We start from the raw sequence: 23,572 nt of genomic DNA, 5'->3' as shown, positions 1-23,572 counted from the left end.
CAGCACCATAACTTTGTCATTGAAGAACAGTTATTAAGCTCATTATATCTTAGATAAGCTTGCAAGAATGAAATAATACAGTGATTTGGCCAGCTTCATAGAAGCTACAATGGGTGGCAAAGGCCACTGATCATCCTGCAGGCACAGAGCCAGCAGGCAAAAAACTGGAAATCCCTGAAGGAAGAGCAGGTGTTATACAGGAATACAAGAAGGATATTATGGAACAAAACTGATAGCCTAGTAGAGCCTTTTTAGTGTCCAATATCAGATTGCTTATTAATTCAGGAAAGTTCACCCCATACAGGTTTCACACCTCTCTTAGTCAGTAACTCAGCTACAAGTTTCTAAATGAATAGTTTTGTTTGTCATCTTATCAAAATTAAATCATTTTTCATATGAAAAAGATTAAAAAATGCATCTTCCTTTCTTCAACAGCAGTATGTGTTGCAAACGTAAGTGCTTTAAGGCATCATGAATTTCATATATAAGGTATTTTTTACACAGAACAAGTAATTGATAGTTCAGTAATTCCAAGGTGACTGGTGCTAAGGAAAACAGCTGTTTTCTAGGTGTAATGAAAACAAATACAATGAAGTCAAACATTGACAACTATATTTCTTCTAAAAATAGTACACATTATAACAGAAGACATAAGAATAAACTGAACACTTAGAACCAGTATCTTGTAAACAGATATAAAACAAACAAAAAAAAGAGTGTATACATCTCCATTTATGCCATACAAGGAGGAAAAAAAAGTATTTCAAGTATAGTAATGAATAATCCAGTGTGTGGTGAAGTTTAAGGCTAACATTTTCAAACTTCAGAGCTGAATTTATACAGAATCCACCTATGAACTCCCAGAAGCAGCTTTATTTCCATCCAACATGAACTCTTGCATCTGACATTGACTTTTGAAGAGCTCCAAGAGATCAAACTCATCTTCACAAGACAAATTTTACAAGTTTTACCCAGAAATCAGGCAAAGGGGTAGATTTCAGTTTAACATGTTGATTCAGGAAGGCTGCTGCATCATTTCATATTCCCATTCTGATTCTTGGGTGAGGATTCCAGCTGGTCTGGATCTACCAAAGCACAGCATGTTATAACACCATACAGATATTACCATAACTGTGGTATGTTATGGGAGGGTATGTTATGTGTGCATACAGACATATCATCCTAAACCATACATGCAGTCAGCCCAAGGTATGGGAATTAGGCTGGACAAGCTGCATTATGGGCTATTTGACATTGGCAGTGGATGTCTCTGTAGGAACTGAAGGCAGCAGGCAGCCCAGCCACAGCAATAGTCCCCAAAGCTGAATTTAGAGCATCAAACTCAACACAGAAGATTATTTGCAAAAGTTACAAGCTGACAGACATCTGTTGGGAAATCCCCACTCTTAGAAGAGAACCATTAAACACTTGAACTGCAGCCTCAACAAGACAGAGCAGTAAAATTTCCTCCTCAAAATACAGCTAAAAAACTAGAGTTTGAAAGAGTAGCAGCTTTTTTGAGGAATTGTTAAAAAAATTCATTACAAATTCCAGTCTTTTCTAAAAAAATTAAAAATTCAAACCTCAAATTTAGGTCAATTTCTTTACCCTGAAAAAAGATTTTCAGCTTATCGATGTCACTAAAATAAAGTTAATTTTAAGTGCCTGACATTGAAAATGTTAGTCTTTACTTCTAGCTCCTCTGTAACCATATCACTCAGTATCTATAGTAAAGTATTACTAGAGGTGCCTTTTCAATCTCTTACAGTAAGAAACTCAGCATACAGCATTAGACTTCCCTCAGCTTTGCTACTAATTCTTATTATTTCTATTCACAAAAAGTAAACTGTGTATCAACCTGCACCCTATTCTAGTTTTGCCCCACATCTTGACCAGTGCTTTGCATATACACCTATGTACATACTACATTGCCTGAGATGTCAGAAAAATGGTAGGAAAAAGGCCAATTCTGAAACATTTAAAATGTAAACAGTGTAATTCGAAGTATCAAAATCCTTTAGAAAAACATCAGTCTAAACCACTGTAAGTGCTTTAATAACCATCCACCTGGGCTGTAGGTGAATTCGGCTGTTCATTTTCCATTAGAGTGGCTTTAACCAATATATAGTGCTAGATTCACACAAGACTGCAATTGCCTTGGTGTGGGACAGAAAGTAAGGCCAACCCACAGGACTGTAAAGAAAAAAACCACAGCCTGTGAAAAGGGAAGTTACAGTCAATACTAACAATACCCTGTGGCGCCATCCTCTCACACTGCAAAGTGAGAGGGATCTGATACGTGCACTCAAGAGTGTACACTGTCTTTAAACCTTTGGAAAGTAATTTTAAGCATAGAGCCTTTTAATTGGTTCTTTTGGCCCCTAAAGGTTATGGGTTGACAAGTCTCTCTGAATTGCATGGTTTCTTCTTAGAGTAAATATATGGCCTATGATGTAGTAGCATGTGAGTAATTACTTTGTTTACCATCTGTTATTGTTTAATGCCTACTCTTGCTCATAAAAGAGACTTAATTTGCTCAAATGTGATGTTGAATATTCAGTTAAATGTAACATTCAGATCCAAATTGCAGCTGGAACACTGAGGTGTTCATTCCTGTGCCAAAAAACAGTGTCACAAAGCTTAAAAAACAACTAAAAAGGAAGAAGAAGATTCCACCTTATCTTGTACTAGGTAAAACATACAAAATTGTGGAAGGGCTACCAGTAAGGCCAAGAGACTTGCCTTCTAACTGTGGCTTTCCCAATAGCAACAGCACACAACTGATATGGTTCACAACTGCTGCAGTAAAACAAGTGGCCTTTTCATTTCTTTTCTTTTTTGGAAGGCTGTGAACAGCAGCAAAGAAATTGAAGGTATTTGCAGACTCAAGAACACAACCTGGATTATTCCATCCCCTTTTGGAAGGTTATCTTTGCAACCCTGAGGGCATAAAGCTTACATTTGTGTATACAGTAGATAAATCATACACAGTATACAAACCCACAGCACAGACTTTTCTCTCTCTTGCAAGGGAAACCTCCAATGTATTAGTGGTAGCTAGCATTTAACATGTACAGACTAACAACTTTCTTTGACCTAGAAGTCATTCTGGTAAGTTCTGTTCCCTCTCTTGGGCCATTCCTCCTCCACCCATTTCAGCAGCACTTTCACAACATCAATTCTCTTATAAAATTTACAGAGATCAATCAGCTGCTCCACAGTCCGGTCACTATTCCGTAGCAAGAACTCCAAGGTGGGACTTTGGGGCTTTTGTTCAAGGAAACATAATTCATCATAAGTCATCCCCCACTTGCTTGCTAAATTTCTCCAGTTTTTCACTGTTGGATGGCAGGGATCCAGCTTTAGCCTCACTGTGTACAACAAGTCCTCATCATTGAGCATGTCACTGATGGTCGGCGCACGGAATAAGCACAAGGAGCAGGTGACATTTTCCTTGCAGGCTTTCTTGAGATCTGCAGTGAAAACCATTACATGGGAAGAAATTAGGCTTTACTGCTGTGGTATCACCAGGAACAAAAAGTTAAAAGCATAAAGGCTTGAGGAGTTGCTCTGAATTGCTTCTGAAAAAGTCAGAACAGTGATATGCAATGCCTCTCCTCATGAAGAGCTTGTGAAATTAACTTTCTAAAGTGTCTCTCTTCACTACACTCTAATCAAAAGTGGCTTTAATTGAAAGACAGTAATTTTGAAAGTACCATATTTATACTTTTACAGAAAAGACGTGATTCAATGCAGTGCGTGAGCTAGGATAGTCCCCTTTTCTGTTTTTGGAACAATGTTGCTTCCTTGAATCTGCCACAACGCCTGCTTACATCACCAACAGGATTATGCATGCATTCCATGCATCTTGTGTACCTGTGTTGTAGAATGAAGGAAAAGGTTTTGCATTTCTGAGCTGCTGTCTTCATAACAGCATGAGATACATGCACCAGGAGAGTCTCTGCTGACAGATCCAAACGCAACTAACATCTAGTATTTCAACACAGTGAAAAAGTCGGTATGTTCCTTTCCTTTGTAAAGCCTCTTGCAATAAAAACTGTTCCTGTTTTACCAATAAAGCCTATTTTAAATATACATCATGAAAAGGAATAAAATCCATACTCCTCCATGTGTGAGAAAAACTAAAATACCAAGTTGCTGGAAAGAGGTGCTGGTATGCTCAGAAATCTGCATCAAATTGCAGTGAAAACTGCCATTTAGAAATCTCCTACACACCATAGTACCTCTCCCAAACCTGGGAACAATGTGGTGCTATCAGACTATACTATATATTAATACCCCTTAAACCATGTAGAAACCAGTTTGAGTCATACCTGTAGTCAAACTCTAATACCAAGACCTTTAACACTGCAATGGTGCAGGACATGGTCTGAGTATTCTAGCTGCAGATATGACCTTAACTCTCCTGCTCCTTTTTGAAAGCAGGGAGAATCTGGTATCTCCAAATAGTAGATAATGGACACAAGCCTAGAGGCTTTTCCTAAAGTTTCTGTGCTCCAGCCACATTGTACAACTTGAAATAGGGAAGTAGCTAGTCCTAGTTCAGACAAAATTCTTTGAAAAAGGGGCTGATTTTAATCAAATGATTAATTAAAAACAATAGAAAATTAATTAAAAACAATAGAAAACAGTGACACACAATTTACAAGTGCTGTATCAGAGGCCTGAACTGTATCTCTGGCAAAGGACAAATCTGGTATTTAGTGCCACCTACTCATAAGGACAACAGGCTGTTTGTTTGTGGGATTTTGTGGCTCCTTTTTTTAACATCAATTATTTATTTTCAGTAATTATGGTGAGATTGTGTGAAAATTCCAGAATATAATGTCTGCATGCACGTTGTATTTTATTTTTAAAGTAAGAACAGGCTATTGTTAGTTTTGTAACACTGCTCACCAGATTGCTCTTTTAGCAGGCCAAGGACAACTTATGAACTTTTCAACAAGTTAAGACGTGCAGCAATAACACTGCTGAAGACACGTAATTCATACAAATGCTTAGATTCCCTGTTCAAGGGAAACATGTTCTGGTGACACCTTAGCTCACAGGTATTCCACAGGCCTTGCAGCTGTTCTCTACAGCAATATGTGTGTTAACTCTTCTGTTCTTCCTGTGCACCATTAATTCTTGCTGAAGTGAGACAAAACTTTCTTGCTTCATTCATACCAACCTTTACTTACACAAACAAGGCAAAATAAATATAATCCAATCAAATTTCTGGCTGAGCTTAGAGGGCAGGAGAGCACTCTATCTGAATTTCATCTTATTTACTCTGGCACAGTTGCCAGGGCAAGTTTTGTCCTCCAATAGCAACAGAGAAGAAGGAGTAAAGAAAACACGTCTGTAAAAGGGCACAGATATAAGTAAACAAAACTAAACCAACCTGCTTCTTGTGCTATACCATCTGGAAGACTATCAAAAACATCATAAAGAATCCTGCTTTTCTAAGGTGCCCCTCTGTTAGACACTGACAAGCACTACCCAGCTAATTGCATGACCCTAATACTACCTGATAGGAAAAGCTTTTTTACTGATAGGAACTCTCAGTTTCTTACTGTTAGACTAAGAGAACTGTACAGCATACACACACACCCCTCTCCAGCAGAACTCACACAGGGATGGGATAAGCACTCACAGCCTACTGCCAGCTTCTGCTCTCTCCTGACAGCTATTTACACATCACTTCCAAAGGCAGAGGTACTAAATGTATTTGGAAAGCCCAGCTTGCGTATTTTGTATGGTCTGCATTATTGATCACCATCCTCTTAGAACAAAGGGGAAGCTGTAAATGACATTGGTAATTAAATGAGCTCCATAAGCACTAATTATCCAGGCAGTTATTTGTTATGACTAACAGCAGTTTTTTAAAAAGCACTTTCTAATAAAACCTAGGAATAAAATATGGAGAACAATAAAACTGACATATTACCTGAAAGTGATTCATCAGTATGGTTTTGTGTGTCTTTGTCTTCTGGCTACAAAGCAGAAAACAAATATAAAGTCACAATAAAACAATGTAATTGAACACCAGAATAAGTATTTGACTAATTTACAACCAGTAGGACATTACTTAAAAGAATCCCAAGCTACTTGTAAAGTCAGACAGAGAATATACATATAGTTTTGTGGAACTGCTAACAATCTGCAGCCTTTTCAGGCAGCATTTCCATGCTTTGGCTCATAAAACTGCTCTATTAGTTGTATGCACTGAACAACAGCATTTTTATTAATGATACGCTGTAGCATTACATCTTTTAAGTAACTCTCTCTTAAACACCCAAAAGTTATTTAACAAATCATATGGTTTGATTAAAAAGATTTTTAAATGTTTTGCAATGAGAAAAACAAGAATTTTGCCTGTAACAAACAGCAGTAAGGGACTGTTTTGTTGATCTAGGCGAAGTGGAGAAATTTTTTTTACAAACTTCTTTACGTACATGGGAAGCTTTTTTAGACAACAGGTGGATGTGAACATTTTTGCAGCTCACATCTAACCCTCCTCCTGTTTGAAGTTAACATTCCCTCCATGATGTTTTGTCTGCTAATTAAACATAATGAAATTATTTAGCAGCCTGAGACTGTAACACACATTGTAACATTTAAATTCTACTACTTAGCAACCTCTACAAACTGGAAGGACAGCTCCTTGACTGTAGAACTGCAGGGAAACTGCAGCTGCCCTTACTTTAACTATGCAGGTGTGGAGCCAGGTGAAATAGCTTTCTTCTGTTGAGGATTTAAAGATGAAAGTAGAAGGGGATTTTCCCCTTAGATAGCTGCAATGAAGTATGGTTGATCTTTTTGTACTGTGTCATTCTTCTGAAACTGTAACAGCAGGCTGCTTAATTTTGCAGGTTGTGCACACAAACAGAAGTCAATATATGGGTAACAATATAATGTAATAAGATACTCTAGTCCTACCTGCTACACCTTCTTTACTAAGAAATCCACTAAAAATAGAATACAGGCAGTTGCAGTTGCTGTGGTGAACTTGCATACATTCACAATCTAATTATAAAGAAGATGAACTCTCTCCAAAATATTTACAGACTTTGTTAAGAAAGGAAAAATTTGCATACTGTTTTCAGTATTTCTTTACTCTCTGAAAACTGCAGGACCACACATGCAACATCAAAATGTCTGCTGTCTGCTCAAGAGAGATCTAACACTGCACATGCCAATTGCAACTGAATAAGCCCTGCCATTATCTTCTAGTAGTTTACTTTTCTACCATGACAGCTTTATCTGGACAGCACTTTTCAAACGTAAACTTGGCCTTCATGGCAACATGTGAGCATCCAAAGTTAAAAAAAAAATATATTAAATCTGAAGTTCCTGATTATAGTAATTGTCTCCACTCCCATAAATTCCTGAAAAAGGCAGAATGTTATTACTGAGCCTCAAGGAGCAAATTCCCAGAAGGGGAACTCATTGGGGACAATGAGGAAGTTCCCAGGACAGCTCAGCCTCCCCAGATATCTACTTCACAAGAAACAAATAAGCAAATAAAAAAACCCCAAAAACCAAAAAAACAAATCAAACTGAGCCAAAAGCCACAAAAACAAAAACAAAACAAAACAAAACAAACAAACAAACAAACAAACAAACAAAAAAAAAAAAAAAAAAAAAAAAAAAAAAAAAAAACCCAACATACCACCACCACCAACCAAAAAACCCAGATACTGTTCACTTAACTGCTGTCCTGACCTTCATTTCCCAGACTTTATCAATTCATTAATGTTCAAACCTTACTGTGAAAGCCAATGCTGAAGTGTCCTTATGCCATTATACATGCCTCATGAGGCATAAAATATAAGAGTGGGTAGTACTGCAAAAAGTACAAAGAAAAGCAGTGATACTTACCTGTGCCATACATCTCTTTTCAAAATTCATATTTTTACTGATCAGACATTATCCAATTTATCAAGTCACATGCACTCAGGTTTATTTAAGATCATTTTCTTGTAATGTAGTTGCAGTAAGACAATGTAGTGTTATTGCCAGGGAAATGAAGGCATTAAGCAAGAATACTTTTTGCCCACAATGAAGATCCAGTCATCCTCTGTAGGTCTAATCAAAGCCATAAACTTACGTACAGTCTGAAGGTAAGTAGAAAGTTTTCCAGCTCTGTGGAACCATTACCACCCTAATACACTGAATTATCTTTACAGTAATTCTAAGCTGCCAATAAATGCTCTCTTCATGATGATGGCAAGGAACAGTTACCTCCATCATCTGTGAAATGCATACCAAACTCATGTTTGTTTCTGATGGAATTCAGCTGGGACTCTGGCATTAGGAACTCCTTTTAATTCTTCATCTTGCTGGAAAATGCTCATTCATTTCTCTTCTCCAAGTTTTCTGCTCAACCCAAAGAGAATCAATTTGAAATTCAGCAAATAACATCCACTTGAAAGATGATAACCATGGAGCATGGGGGTCACTCATTGCCCATCCTATGGCAATGTAACATTTCACAAAAAATGGACAGTGTTTCAACTATGGGAAGAGCAGTGTCCCAAAATCAAAGCAAAACAATAGAATGCCTCCCTACGGGCAAAATCTAGGATTCCTTACTTCCTCACTTCTTCTCTGCCTGGCTTTATTTTCACCAGAGGGACAGCATGCATGACAAAGCTTTAACTCTTTGCTGGCTCTTCTTCAGAACATCTATACATTGATCAAAACCTATTTAAACTAAAAAGTATATGTTAATGATAAAATAATCTTTTTTTTTTTTTTTTTTTTTTTTTTTTCTCTTCTCCACGAAAGCTCCCTTCACTGAACTCTTGAAAAGAAAGCAAATTTCTGGTCTGTTTTACTGAATAATTTTGTGCTCTGCAGATACAGTCTGAAAATATACTTATTTGTTAACACAATTAACAGCAGTAACTTAGTTCACGTTCAAGTATCATTTTTCTTACCTGTTGGATCAGGCCAGAATCTGACGTAAGGGTCTTGATGTTCACAGATGCAATTTCCAAAGTAACTTGATCTGTTAGGTATTCCTCATCTAAGGCAAAGAGTGGGAAACACTGGTCTTCCACTCACACAGAAATTTAATTAATAAGACTATCAAACATAAATTATGGTGTAGGTGTCTAACATATAAAATTTAACTCCATACCATGATCAAACACTGGGAATTGCTAAATTGAAAGCCAAAAATGTTAAATCAGCAGAGTCTGTAACAATCACGCAGAGCATGACTGTGAGAAGAAATATAATCCTTGCAGGGATTAGATATTAGAGTAGCAGTTGTTTTCTAAACAAACATCACACTATTTTTAAAGCAAGAGTCATGTTGTTCTTCCAGAAAGCTGACTACAGAATATTAACTGAACTAATACAACCACGTAGGCTGAAGATGTCACAAGTCACTCTAATTTTTGTTTTGCTTTTCTAATCATACTTAGAATGACAGTTAAAATAAGTACTGCATAAATATTTATCTTTTCTTCTGCCCCTTTGTGAACTAGACTCATCCTACCGATTTCTACTACCCAGGAATTTGCTGAAGCACTGAAATAATCCATTTCAAAGTGTGTTTATCAACAGCCCTGGGAGTCCACTGAAAAGCACAACATTCCATAGTACAGCACAAACTCTATTAACCTTTCAAGCATCACTTTGTTCCTCAAAATGGAATACAAAGGATACATAAACCCTTTGTGAACCTTGTGCAAATGGACAAATTTCACTCTGCATGATTAGTAAGGTCCTCTTCATCAAACTATTTGCATAATTCCCCTGAGTCAGGTGCTGACCAACCATCGACACAAGCTTTAAAAGGGTTACATGCTACATGTTTTTACACACAAAAACTCTCCATGGGATGACCACATTTGTAGTGCTGATATGTTTCCATTTGTTGTTTGTTTAGTGGCAAAATCTCATTGAAGAACCACTATTATCTTTATGAATCATGACATAACAGAAAAAAGCAGTATTTTTCCTAACTCACTCAAGAAATTAATCTGAATCAAAGAATTTGTCCTTCCAAGAAAAAGAAAACCAAAAGCCATTATTCTCCTTTTTTTCTGGTTTTGTAAGACTGTTGAAAGATATTTCATTCCCAGTAATGTCAATGTTTAGTAGAGGATCATCATTATTCTTTATGAATGTAGATCCAGAGACAAAAAAAAACCCAAAAGAAAAAGTCTGCCTAAAAATGCAGGGCATGGGCATCAAAACTGTAGAAATAATATGTGTGAAATTTGTTCTATATTTGAGTGGAAATATAATTATTATCAAATCATGATAAACATTAAGGTGACCTCTACAAGATAAAAAGTTCCCTCAACTCCATTTTATTTCATAATTAAAAACGGGTGCCAAGAACTTTAGTACGTTATGGCTCCAAAATGGCCCATTAATTAATTAACCAATAAAAGCAACAGACAGCTCCTCTCACCAATGTATTGTCAGTTCAAACATTAAATCTGAAACAAACATAATTGTGTGTTATACAGAATCAGATTGGCACATCTGTTACAATTTTTAGTTGACAGACTCATACTTCTAAGTTTGTATTTTTATAGAAATAACTGTGAAAAGCCATTCTCAGAGAAAGAATTAGATTCATAGAATGAACAGAATACTAAGAGGTATTTGCATCACATTCAACTTCAAAGGGGAAATGTCAAGCTATATTAGTAATTACATCTTCTTACACTTAGTAAGAAAATTAAATATAAACCAAGTGCACTTCCTCTTTACAGAAAGTGCTGACCTTTCTATTTATGTCTTAGCTTTCCTTTTAAAATTAGGTGCATTTAGAATATGCAATTTTGGATTTCAAACAACCCTGATAAATTGAAACTTATGAATTTATCTAATTAATTCTGAGGAGGATCTAATGTCACAGGTGAAATAAAAAACAGGACATGGAAAAAAATATTTCAGTGGAATTGCTTTGGTGCTAATAAACAATTTTGAAGGACCAAACCACCTGCCTGCAAATAAACAGAAACCAGTTTATGACTTCAAATAGTCTCCATCCCACATGATCCTTCCCTGCTGAGCAGCACTTCTGAAGAGTGCTCATTTCCTCTCTCTGGCTTTCTCAAGCCCCAGAACAATCTCCAACTTTTCTTTAACCCCAGTTGTATACTGCTCCCACTCCTCAGCAGAAGTTTCCATTGTGACTAGCCTAGTTTCCTCTGTCTGTCCCACTGCAGACCTGCTGTCCAACACAGGATGGAGAACACACCACCTGCAGAGTGCTCCTCAACCAAGCCCCTGCCAGTGCATTCCTTGGCCAAAATCAATGGCAAAGCCTGGGATGACAACAAAAAACCCACCCCACATGTCAAGGAAATGTAAGAAGGATATTCACACTGTGTAATCCAGGTATTTTTCTTCAGAACCTGCATTTCCTGACTCTATTTTCAGCAAGGAAAGGCAGGAATTTGTGCAGAGTGGATCTAATAGTAGTTCCCCAGTAGATGGTATTAACACCTGCTGAAGGTAAAAAATGGCAGGAAGAGTTGACTGGTTATGAGGCTGGGAATGCAGTCAGAGGCAAAAGACCTGAAAGGTATTTCTTGATTGTATTTCTAACAACGTGAGGCACTGGTAGTCCCTTCAAAGTCACCATCTAACATTATGATGTCTCTACCATCTGTTGTCTGAACCCTGTCTTTCAGTGGCACCACTGTATTTTCCTTTCTGATTGAGAACCCAGGTCTTCTGGTGATAGTTTTAGAGTAACTTTTAGATCAAAGCTAAACTTGGGAAGGAAATTTCAAAAGTTAGATATACACACCAAACTGACCTTAAAAATAAAGAGGGCAATACATTTAAAACATAAATATCTAGCAAAAAGTATGAGTATTCCAATTTGTTGGGTAACACCACTGGTGTTATTGCAGATAGCAACCCAGATCATTGGCATCTGAATAGATAGAATTCACATTACTTACCTTTAGGTACTCCTGTGTCTTGGACAGGATATTTTTCAGTCTGTCACAAAAAGACAAGAAACACAGATTTTTTTTTTTTTTTTTTTTTTTTTTTTTTTTTTTTTTTGAGTGTAATTGTGCTGGGGAAAGAGTGTTTATATACTTTTTTATGTACTTTTGTAAGTGCTTAATTATAGTTGTATCTCTCAAGTTGCTACTAGGTGATCTGTTCACCATCAGATACAGCAACACTTTTGTGGGAACTGAGATGTTACTAACACTACTGATTAGCACATGAAGAAGCAATCGAGATTGCTGCTTTGCTACAGTATTTTTAAAGCCTTTTTCATGAAAAAGCAGAGTTTAGAAAGAAATTTTGTACTGAAGTAGCAAGATAATCTTGAAAACATAAAGCATGCCAGGAGGAACAGACATGACTGCCAACTCTCTTTTAGCAGATTAAACCTTTAATAAAATATTACTGCATTGAAAGAAAAAGAAATATTTTCCCCTGCTGCTCTAAATTTACATAGCTGATTAAGATGAAATAAGAAACTATTATCACTAAGTTTAAGGAGACAGCTACTGATTCCTGGGCATGACCTAACATATTATTATATCCAAAATTTACTTCCTTCCCTATGGCCCTCATCCTTACATGGTGTGGCTTTATAGAAAGCGACATTTTAGAAAGTTTTAATAGAATTTCATATTACTTCTCCTCCCACCTGGGCAGGAGGCGGGGATGTTTGAGATTCCGACACAAGCGGGCTCGTGTGGCAGCAAGCACCAGAGAGCACGGTCTGGTCCCTCCCCAGGCTCAGCCGGGCCTGCCTAAGGCACTGCTCTTGCATCCTGCCTTTCCTGATTCAAATCAGCTACAGGAAGTCATGATCGCTTAGTACTGTTGAAATTTTAAGCCCTAGGTAGGGTTTTTTATCCATCCAAACTGTGTAGACAGAAGAACATCAGCACCAATTTTTCTCCGTTGCTGGGGCTTTTTTAAATTCAAGAGATGGCAAGGCCAAGGCTTTGGAGGTTATTCCATGGACAGCTCCACTGTTAATACTACCCCATTCAGCTGATGCATCTCTTGGTATTTCTTATGTACACTCTGACTGCACAGGTTAGTAAATTAAAGTTTGTTTGTGCAGTCAGACAGATAAGCAAAATCTTGTATATACACTCATAGTTTGAGTTAGCATCCTTGAATGCTTTTTTTTCCCTGTGGCATTACATAAGCATAGAAAGCAATAATGATTTCAGCTGCACTAGACCAGAAACACAAACCATTGTTAAGGAAATAGTGCTTGGATCCGTATCCTCCACTGGCTCTTTTGCTGCATGATCTGCTGGAAAAAAGAAAGCTTTATCACTGCATCATCATCAAAATATTTCTGCCAATTCATATTTTGCTTCTTTGTCTCACCAAGATAAAACACAACTAGGCAGCCATTACATGCATTATGTCTTATTTCCACAAGAAAACATGACAAACTGGAAAATGTCAGAACTACTAGCACAGAGATGAGAAACTGCATGTGATAAGGACACCCAACCCTAACCTAACAAAAGACAGACTTCAATTAAAATCCTAAACTATTTTAAGTGGAAAAAAAAATCACAAAACACGTCAGCAATAGATAATAAAAATTCTGTAAATTTTCTAAAAGCTAAGTTCTGTTCTCCTACTGACAGCATTCAATTTTTCCCTCAAAGAAATAATTCAAACAGGAAATGAACATACCCACTACAACAAAAATGAATACTATAACAAACACCAGATTACAATAGAAAATCGAAAATACTAATTTAAAAATATTTGAGCAAAATATTAATTATCTGTGTAAAACAGAACCATAAAATTCAACTATATTAATATCAAGACAATCAAAAAATAAATCTTCAAAGCACCTGCAGGTGAATCATGAAATGTTAACCCTTCTGCATTAATGGCTAAATTGACAAATACTAGTGGAATCCTGACCACAAGTGCACAGAGAGTCTGAAACAAATCTCATACAGAAGTTTGGATTCACAAAACTACTCCTGTAATTTAACATCATTCTGCCATATTTTTCAGAAATCTCTTCTTCTATACTGATAAGTATAAATGTTTTCAAAAATTGAAAAACATTTTAAATTATGTGGTTAAGATCTTCATTCTTGTCACTCTTACTCTGAAAGCCACTTATTGCAAGTACACATTAAGTTTTCAGCTACAACTAGTAAGACATGATTGTAATCAGCATTTGGTGATTACTTTCTTTGGAATATAAAAACCAGTAGATTCAGAACAGAGTCACAGAAATTAACTACATAGCACACATTACAAACACTGAGGCCCAAAACAGAACAGAAGTTACAAAGACACTATTCCAACCAGCTCAAATTTAGCACAGTTGCTTATTTGGGGACCCACTCCTACAATACAACAGAACAAGCTGCAGCACTAACCAATGCAAGGCAGCACAATAAACCAAAAATAAAAAAGGTGGCAGCAGCAGGACAGAGCTGTACTCCCTCCTGCTTCTGTGAGGCAGCCCCACCAGCAGCAGTTCTTTGGTGTCCCTGAGAATCCAAGTCAAGCCTTTCTCGGTGGTAGAGCCCCCAGGAAATCCACAGGCATTGTCCAGGCAGGTGGCACATTATCAGAGGGGGAGATGACAAAGGCTGAGCAGAGTCTTTGCACACTGAATGTTTAAAAAAGGCCGGGGCCTATGAAATCACAGTTGAGCATTGTTCACATTGCAAATTAGGAAGCTATAGGCAGAAGAGGAAAACAAACAAACTAAACCTCCATGTTCTTGTCACACGTATTTTTTGGTAAATATGAAATCCCTACTCCAGAAACACGGTATTAACAAAATGTTCTGGATAAAGCCTGTCCTGATAGCAATAGTCAGCACAAACTCTCAAATGCAGAGAGATTAAGAGTCACTGAGACATGGGAAAATACAATAAACTGGCATAAGACACTGCTTGAGGGTAGGGCCAAAAATAAGAGGCTCCTGTGGGAACTACAGTGGAAAGCTGCAGAGGAACTGGGCAAAGAGAAGTTCACCCAGTAAAGGAAAGATGAAAAACAAGGAGACACTGGGAGCCAAAGAAAGGCTCTAGGGATGAAGGTCATCCCAGGCATCCCTAGTATCACTGTTTTTCCACTTAAAGCTAGTGGCAAAGCATGCACCTTATTGTTGGTTTATTCTGGAGGCCTTTCAGCTCCCCCTTACAGATTCTTAGATGAAGTAAAAAAAAAAAAAGAAAAAAAAAAAAAAGAAATAAAAAGGGCAGTAACAAAACAAAAAAAGCAAACAAACAAAACAACCCTCAGAACTTTATTTTTCCCATGTAAGAGGAGCCTTCAGGCAGATGAAGGCAGACCCTACAGAATGCCCATGCCCTGGTGAACCTCACTGGCTGCTGTAGCTATGGTAAGGGCTCTGTCCCCTATTCTCTGTTACACCTCCATGACATCACCAAGGTACTTCTGACACTGATAACTTACTTTCCACAATCCAGAGGGAAGCACTGAAAAAACTGGAGAAGCTCAGAGAATACAGGCATTTGAAACAAGGAATTGGCCAAGAGATGATGGGGTACAAGGGTGTACCTCTCACTCCTGCTTTCTAGGTCTCACACATAAACACCATCATGGGAATCTGCATCTTTCTTGCTTAACATCCATCCTGGAAAGTATTTTAAAATTGCATTTTATGTCCTACACTTCAATTGCTTCCCTTTATTTAATAGTTCTTCATGAAGAACAGTAAGAAGAATAGTTGGTTTTGTTTAGGTTGCAGAGCACTACCAAGTCTTCGTTTTTTTTATAAGTGGCACATATGTGCATGAATATTTGCACCTAAGATTAAAGACTCCACATATTGGGCGGCAGATGATTCACCAGGGTCTTATTGACCACTCATAGTAAGCAGATAATCTGAAAACCATGGACCTAGTATTTTACTGTGAATAAGGCAATTCAAATGTCCTTTCTCTCTTTCCATCATGCATCTTACCCAACATTCCACAGCTCATGTCATGGAGCAGGACACAGGTGCACAAAGCAGTAGAGAGGAAAGTTCTGTGTTTATCTCAGATGTAAACCATCCACAGTTTTGCATGCTGAAAGGCCAACAGGAACTGAGAACTACCAACAGAACTATCATCTGACTGGCGGTCTGATTTCATGGTTACTTTGACAGACAGCTTCATAACAACATTACCTGGGATCCCTCACAAAATCACTACCACTGTACTCACCCCGACAGGATACAGACACTGAACCACATTTGCTTCCCCACACTTCTGCAGGGAGCCACAAGTGAGCTGACTCAGATGGACATAAATCAGCATGTGCACATTGATTCAGACAGACATAAATCAGGTTCAGTGGTTGCTCCTGAGGTTCATTTCTGCCACACAGCACCTGCACACTGCTCAGCAGCTGCCACAGCTCTGCCAGGGCCCATCCAGTACGACCAGTCTGCAAGAAGAGCAGCAGACTTGCACCAATGCCCCTTTTCTCTCTGTTACTCTCTGTTCCAGTAGCAATACTGCTACTATAACGGGGATGCAATGCTCTGCACTTACCAGTGTGAACAGTTTTTCTGCTTTTCATTCTTGCATTGGAAGGAAGTCTCAAAGTGAGTTTTGGAGACCTTGGCATTTTGACCATGAAGCAGGACAGGGTTCACAAAGGACCAAGCAGCAGAGACAGCATTCCCCTCTGTTACAGTTTTTCTCTGCAACGCAGTCCTGACACCACCACTAGCTGAGTGAAGCACCTAAGGTCGGCTGTAGTTACACAGTTTAACCACGCACATGAGACCTTTTTCACACCAAGGCTGGGCATACACATTAATAGTTTAACTTAGTACAACTTAAACAAGTAATCACTCTCTGTGTTTGCTCATAGAGATGAACTCTTTGATTAAACCCAAATAAAAAATGTTGCTTTGACTAAAGGCACATGAATTCAGATTTCAATAGGAGGAGAAGATATGGCAAATTACACTAGAATATTCAGTACCCTGAAAAGCCCAAGTCCACCAGCATCTGTGCATTTTTGTTTACTGTTAACTGCTCAAAACTTGTTCCCTGTCTGAGCAGATAGGTATGGAAAAATCTGCGATGCTGGCACACCACAGGTGAGGTGCTTAAAAGTCATTTGCACCATTACCATTTACTATGTAAGTTAATGCGTGTGGACTTCGTAGCCCCTGAGATCTGGGCTTCTAAGAAAATGTTTTTTTAAAAGGTATTTTGAACACGCTGTTAGCTAGCGCAAACTAACTCGCACGCTAAATACGGGAGCAGGCTTGACAAGACAAGTTACACTACAGCACATCGGCAGAGCACACGATAAATTATTACCACACTTAACTGGTGCTTGCGGAGGGGGAAGGGAGCAACTTAAAGCCTCTTTTCAGCCGGGCCGGGGCTGCGCTCCTCACCTGGCTCGCAGGAGCCGCGGCCCCGGCTCTGCCCGGCCCGGGACGGGCACCGCGCCCCGCGCATCGCCTGTCCCGCAGCTCCGGGGGCTCCGGCAGCGGCCGCCGCCCCTCACCCCCTCACCTGGGGGCACCCCGGCCCGCCCGCCCATCTCACCTGGGGGCAGCGCGTCCCGCGGAGCGGCCATGGGGAGCGGCGGGGCCCGGGGTGAGGAACACGACGTGCCCGGAACCGCCGCCCCGCCGCGCCGCCCCCTTCCTGCACCGCCCCGCGCAGGTACGGGCCGGGCGCCACGGCAGGTCGGGCCCGCGCAGGGCGGAGAGAGCGCGGCCGCTGGAACCCGCATTGCCCAGCGGATACGTCGGGTTAAATCCTCCATGCGGGAGGTGTTCCCCTGGGTGTTTCGCTGAGACCACGGACGGACACGGGGTGCACCTACCGCTCGTCAAACAGTGCTAGTTCGGACCTACAAGTGAGCTACCTCAGCACTGTGAAATCAAGGGCTCGCTCTCCTGTTCTTGCGGACATTTAGGCGCCCAAATCAGTCACTGCCCTCCGGCAGGGAAAGGCGGTCCCCAGTAGGTTTAAGGTGCATCCGCAGGTGGCTCAAGGTGAACGGACAGAGTTTACAAACGCAAGTACTGCAGAGGAACAATCCTAAACTGCACTGGATTCTCACAGATATTTAAACTTCGTCCTCTAAGGCTACGGGCGCATCAGATACCATGATGAAGTCAAATCTTTGGATGCAATTGCTTTGGAACCCCACTGTCATCTCAGGCAAATTCTCTCACTTATTGTTTCGGCCTAAAGTAGCACAGGCTTCTTAAACGGGGTCTGTGCATGAAATCACTCTCTAAATAAGAAATATTATGTATTGCTACTTAGTGTACAATACAAGCAAAAGAAGCCGGCATAACTGAATTTGCTATTATTATAAAGATCACTTTCGTGAGCCACCTGACTCATTTATTAAAGAGGCAAATTTACAGACAGATTCTGTTCTGTTACACTGCGAGAGCTCCAGTTTAGCCAACTGGCTTACACTGGCATAACTAAAAGTAGCCTTTGGTCCATTAGGCATTAATATGGAGTGTTTTCCCATGGATTACTTTTCATTTCTTGTGCATGTTACAAATGATAATAATTTTTAAAAAAAATGATAAAGATGAAATTGCTGTTATTTCCACAATTTAAATTGATGACAGTAGCTGTCATCCGGTGTCACAAACAAGCATTTCTCACACTGCAGCCTAGGAAGGGATGGGGTGGGTATGCACCACCACACCTGTTATTTGGTTTTTAGCTAACTTCAGTAATATTGATCTTTTTCAGTGATTGTTGCATGCCTGTTCTTGTATCATTCTGTAATGAGTGTTGTCAAAATCCTTGTTACTTAGCTAACTGACCAGTGCAGTAAGCCAGCAATTATTTTGTCAAAACTAAATACAGCCATATCATAAAAGATAAGTCCAGACTAAGATAACTTTAAGCAATGGCATTCCATAGAATGCTGAATTATTTTTCTCATGAAATTTCTAAACCTAAGTACTGTCTGTATCTTATCTTGCTGTAACCCTATAAGCTACTAAATTCAGCATAACTGCTCATAACGGGAAGAGTTCAGAATTTTGTAAATTTCCACTCAAATGCAGAATTAGTAATTTCAAATAGTCTTCACAAATCAAATCTATGCAGATCTCCTCTCACTCCTTTCCTCTTGACCCCATCAAAAAACCCAGCCATATTTGATGAGGACTGAGGCTTTTCTCAAAGATGTACAAACTATCTGGTAATATACAGCTGGAGAATTTGTTGTTTGAAATAACAATTAACACAGTCTCAAGGGGCTTCCATCTTCTAAGCACAAGACTGCAGATAAAACCATGGACAATACATTCCTCTCCAGAAAAATATAACTTCTATATCCCCACAACAAAAAGAAAAACAAAACCAACCACACACACACAACCCTCCCGCCCTCCATGAAAAAACAAACAAAAAAAACCCCAATTTTTTTTCAAACAATTTGATCCTCTGTAGCTTTTCCACATGGAAATAGAGAGCTTTGGTTCCAGATCACAAATGCTACAATGACACAGGGGATCAGTAATATTCCCCATGCCTCGACACAGGTTGCCAACAGTCATGGCAACTGTGGGCCTGCCAGAATCACATGGCAACCTTGTTTACCCTTCCTCATCTGTTTGCTTTCCACATTTCAAACATCTTCACTTAAGGAAGTTCACATTGAGTAAAATACCTCTATGTCAACATAAACGCTCCACCCCTCCTGTATTTCAGGAGATTTAGGAAGAAACCTCTCTGCATTTTCTCTCCCAGTATCCTATCAATAGTTTTTAATTGTCAGCAGCTTCAGACTGCTGCTAGAAAAGTTCTTGCAAATTCTGAGACTGCTTTGGAGTAGGAATAATTAACCAGTACCTAAAAAGTTAAAACTACTTTCTTTGCCAATAATGATATTGGTCTGCTCTTTTACAGTTATTTTAGAGGAACGTCACGATTTTGACATTTAATTGACAGAAACAGCACTATATGGAGAAAATGTAAGAAATGACACATACCTAGACCATCTTATGTAAGCCTGTGGATAATTTGTTTGCCTGACAGGACTGCATGATGTGGAAATGTTCCCACCACTGCAGGAGCTGTGCTGTGTCCAAGTCAAACACACACCACAGAAACAGTGAACCCTTGCTTCCTCTGGATTGACATGTTGAAACTGAGCCTAATAGGATGGATTTCAGGCTGAGCTTATGCCTCTGCAGGGACACCAGCACAGTCCCCCTCCCTGGCTGCTTGTTTCCGTAAATGTACAATTCAGAGGAGATCTATACCTCATGGTCAGATTTGCTGGCAGATAAGCATGCACAGTGAAAGAGCAAGTGCACAAATCTCAGGTGTTTTTTTTAAACAAGATTATGTATTTTCATCACACCCACCATGCTCAGACGTTTGGCAGAGATAATAGCTCATTCCTGTGTTGCTAATCCTTCTTTAAAAAGTATTGGTTCTACAGGAATGTCAATATTCTATAGATGACTTCTACTCATCACTCAGCCATGCTGTTATAGACTACACAATGCACTTTGTTAACATCCAGCTGTAACATGGAAATGAGAATACAGGTGCACCAAAGATTTGTAGTTAGTTTTCCATCACCTACAAAAACTTCCTAAAAAATGTGCTTCCTCCCTGTAGTTTGCTATTCTTTATTTTTTACTGCATTCTACCTTTCTTGCTTTTTGTCCTCATAGTCACTATGAAAATATTGCTGTATTTTCTTATTAATAATTTACCTTTTTTACCACTATACAGAATTTGACATATTGTTTTGCCATTTACAGGTGACACTCCTGTGCTAACCTCAGACATCCATTGGTGCTTTTCAGAAGATACTTGCACCCATTGCCGCAGACTTGGGCATAGGCTGTGGTTTTTAAGGCAGACATCAGTAGGTGGGAACAAGATGTCAGTGTGGCATGACTTGCAAGGAAACATAACTTGTGTCAGGCCTAATGACAGCAGGACAGAACAGGCCTGAGGGTGTACAAGCTCTTCATGGCAGGAGGCCTGACAGACCACAGAGCTCATGTGCCCTGGTACTTGGCGGCTTTCTGTACTTCCATCAGGTGGTTTACTGAAAGTTCTTACCCACAGCTGTGCTTTGCTCTATCATTTAAATCTAGACTGCCACGAGATGTTCCATTGCTCAACAGGTACTGCCCTCCCACTGCTGCTGTTTGCCAGACTTAAACAGAAGTTTGTGACATATTGATTCCTCTGGTTTACTCTCCTAAGTTTAGGAAGGACTCACTCAAAAGTTAATGTGGAAAAATAAATAAAGGCAAAAGTTTCAAGGGCAAAAAGTTTCAAAATAAAAATCCACATTTCAGATTACTGAAATCCAGTTAATGAACTTAACAGGTGGGATTTTTATCAAGTTTCTCCTAATGGGAAATGTGGAGCCACCCTGTTTTACCATGTATGTTCACTTAAATCAGTCCATAATAATCTCTAAGATCCATTTTTACACAGTTGATGCCCATAGATCATTATTTCTGTCTACAGCCAGAGTTTATAAGCTCAATTCTGGCAAATAAGAGCTGGCTAAAAAGCACCAGTGGAGGTAATACAATAAAACTTGCAGGACTTGATCAGTTTCAGGCCAGAGGCAAGTTTGGTAATTGCAGATTTGCTGCATTCACTCAAAGACTGTCTCTCTCTGGTGCACCCAGGCCTGTGCCTATGCTAGAGAACATCACACACAGATCATGAGGAAGAGGTGACTCTGATGTGCTTTACTTAATTCTTATTTAATACAGAATACTGTTTTTAATTCCTGTGTTCGAGGTTTCTTTGCTTGCACATACAAAGAAAACATGAGTGCTTGTAAATGAAACTGTCAACATGTGTAACAGCAGGGCATATTATGAAATCACGGGTGATGTTTGTTCCTATGACAACCACACTGAAAAATTAAATATATAGGCCAGACTCTTCATGACCCCAGCAACCTGTAAACTGTGATTATCCCTCTTCCCAGGAAGGGCTTGTCCTCAGCCCTTGCTAAAATTTCATAACATCGTGGCAAATTTCTCTTTTAAAGAAAGAGGCTTAGTAGACACAACTTTGTAACATGCTGTTGGGTTTTGATTGCAATCATAAGATTGCAGATCGTTCCTGAAACTGATTTCGCACAGAGATCCTCTATTAGGTTTTTTATGTTTGGAGTATTTTAGATATTTTTATACAAGTAAAGTAGCATTCAGAGATTTAAATTGACACTAAACCATAAAATAAGATTGAAAATACCCTAGAGTTTAGAAAACTGTGTTAAGCTACATTCAGCTCTGCTATCTTAGATAATACTTATATATAAAAGGAATATTTCTTTTATTGCCTCTTAAAATTATCCATTATATATTTTTACAGCCAATTCCTTATCCTTCTAATATGGCAGTAAAAAGCTAAACCACAACTGACTTCTGATACATGCATTTTAGAGGTGAAGAAATAAAGTACCCTCTGTAGCTAACCTAGAGTGATCTGAACTGAAAATTAAATAAACACTATGACTTAAAAATATGTCAGTTTACTTCTAACTTTTAGAGTCTTTTATGTAGCCCAAGTCTGTGACAGTGCTTGATTCTTCCAAGGTTTTAGGGCTTTTCTAAATACTCATGATGGAAACTTTTTTCCAGATTCAAAGGTACAAAATGTAAACAAATACAATGAATTCACGTTAATCTGCTGAACAGAAACAGTTTCTTTGTGAGAAGTACAAACCACTTGTGATAAAGTATGGAGTACTGATACTGAGAACAAACTCTGGCAATGTAAACATTAACAATAGCTGTTCTGCTAATTTCTTCTCGAATATCTAGCTAATGTACTGCTCCACTGATGCTGGAAGTAGACTAGGTTCTCATTTAGTCATCTGTTCCCAAATTATGTTGTACTGCCTGTACTCCAGAGAGGAAAGAAAGGAGCATTTACATCATCTCTCTGGAACCAAACTACTGCCTACTTCATCTTATGGTCTCTGTAACTCCTAGACACCATCCCTTTGACACGTTTTCAGCAATGCAAAAATCTGTGACATGCTGGCCCCTTAGGGACAAATGTACTGGAAAGCTAATTTGAATTAATTTGTAAGTAAATAACAAAGGTCAGTCTTAAAACGTTTAAGCTCTCTGACCGTAGTTACCCTAGATGCAAAGCTTGTCTCCACACTCCAGCAAAGGGGTATTCTCTTTAGCATCTGAAGTGAAAATGAAATCCTAATTTCAGCAGCCTTGCACATTAAATCAGTGTAGCACTCAAGTTTTTTCACAGAAACATGACTTTTTGCAATTCTGAAAATTAATTACGGATGAACATTTAACTGTTGGGAGCAAAAAATTGGTTCTGAGCCAACTGTGGCCCTGCCCAGCTCACCCGCTCGGTGCTGGGGCAGCACAGCCCCTGGGTTACCCTGCACTGCACTGGGGTATGGTGGGCCAAACTGGTTTATACGGGTCTGGACTGGGCTGTGGGAATTGGACCAGGTTCAGACTGGGGTTATAGGGAGATAGGCTGAGACATAACTGGTTTCTTCAGTCTATGGAAGAGGAGGGTGAGGGGAGGCCTCATTGTGGTTCTCAACATCCTCACAAAGGGAAGTGGAGGAG

At 39.1% G+C, this 23,572-nt stretch overlaps 1 protein-coding gene across 3 annotated transcripts; it reads right to left on the bottom strand.

Annotated features, from left to right (window-relative positions):
* Positions 1-595: 595 nt before the first annotated feature.
* On the bottom strand, positions 596-20,975 carry EDARADD (EDAR associated via death domain). 3 transcript variants are annotated; one of them, XM_083856983.1, is made up of 7 exons: positions 20,754-20,975; positions 17,818-18,019; positions 13,215-13,273; positions 11,946-11,985; positions 8,946-9,034; positions 5,951-5,996; positions 596-3,473 (listed from the first exon to the last, which is right to left on the bottom strand). In XM_083856983.1, the coding sequence occupies exons 3-7, from the start codon at positions 13,215-13,217 to the stop codon at positions 3,097-3,099; spliced, it is 555 nt and encodes a 184-aa protein (XP_083713109.1). In that variant the 5' UTR covers positions 13,218-13,273; positions 17,818-18,019; positions 20,754-20,975; the 3' UTR covers positions 596-3,096. The 3 variants fall into 3 exon arrangements, with proteins under 3 accessions (XP_083713109.1, XP_083713108.1, XP_083713107.1); XM_083856982.1 differs by lacking the exons at positions 17,818-18,019; positions 20,754-20,975 and adding an exon at positions 17,535-17,612; XM_083856981.1 differs by lacking the exons at positions 17,818-18,019; positions 20,754-20,975 and adding an exon at positions 17,535-17,584 and having other exon boundaries at positions 13,215-13,276.
* Between the last annotated feature and the right edge of the window lie 2,597 nt (positions 20,976-23,572).

This window comes from Zosterops lateralis (genome assembly GCF_965231275.1).
Source record: "Zosterops lateralis genome assembly, chromosome: 3".
Classification (NCBI taxonomy): domain Eukaryota; kingdom Metazoa; phylum Chordata; class Aves; order Passeriformes; family Zosteropidae; genus Zosterops; species Zosterops lateralis.
The sequence above is the reverse complement of the archived record's forward strand: the minus strand, read 5'-3'. Positions and strand labels throughout refer to the sequence as shown.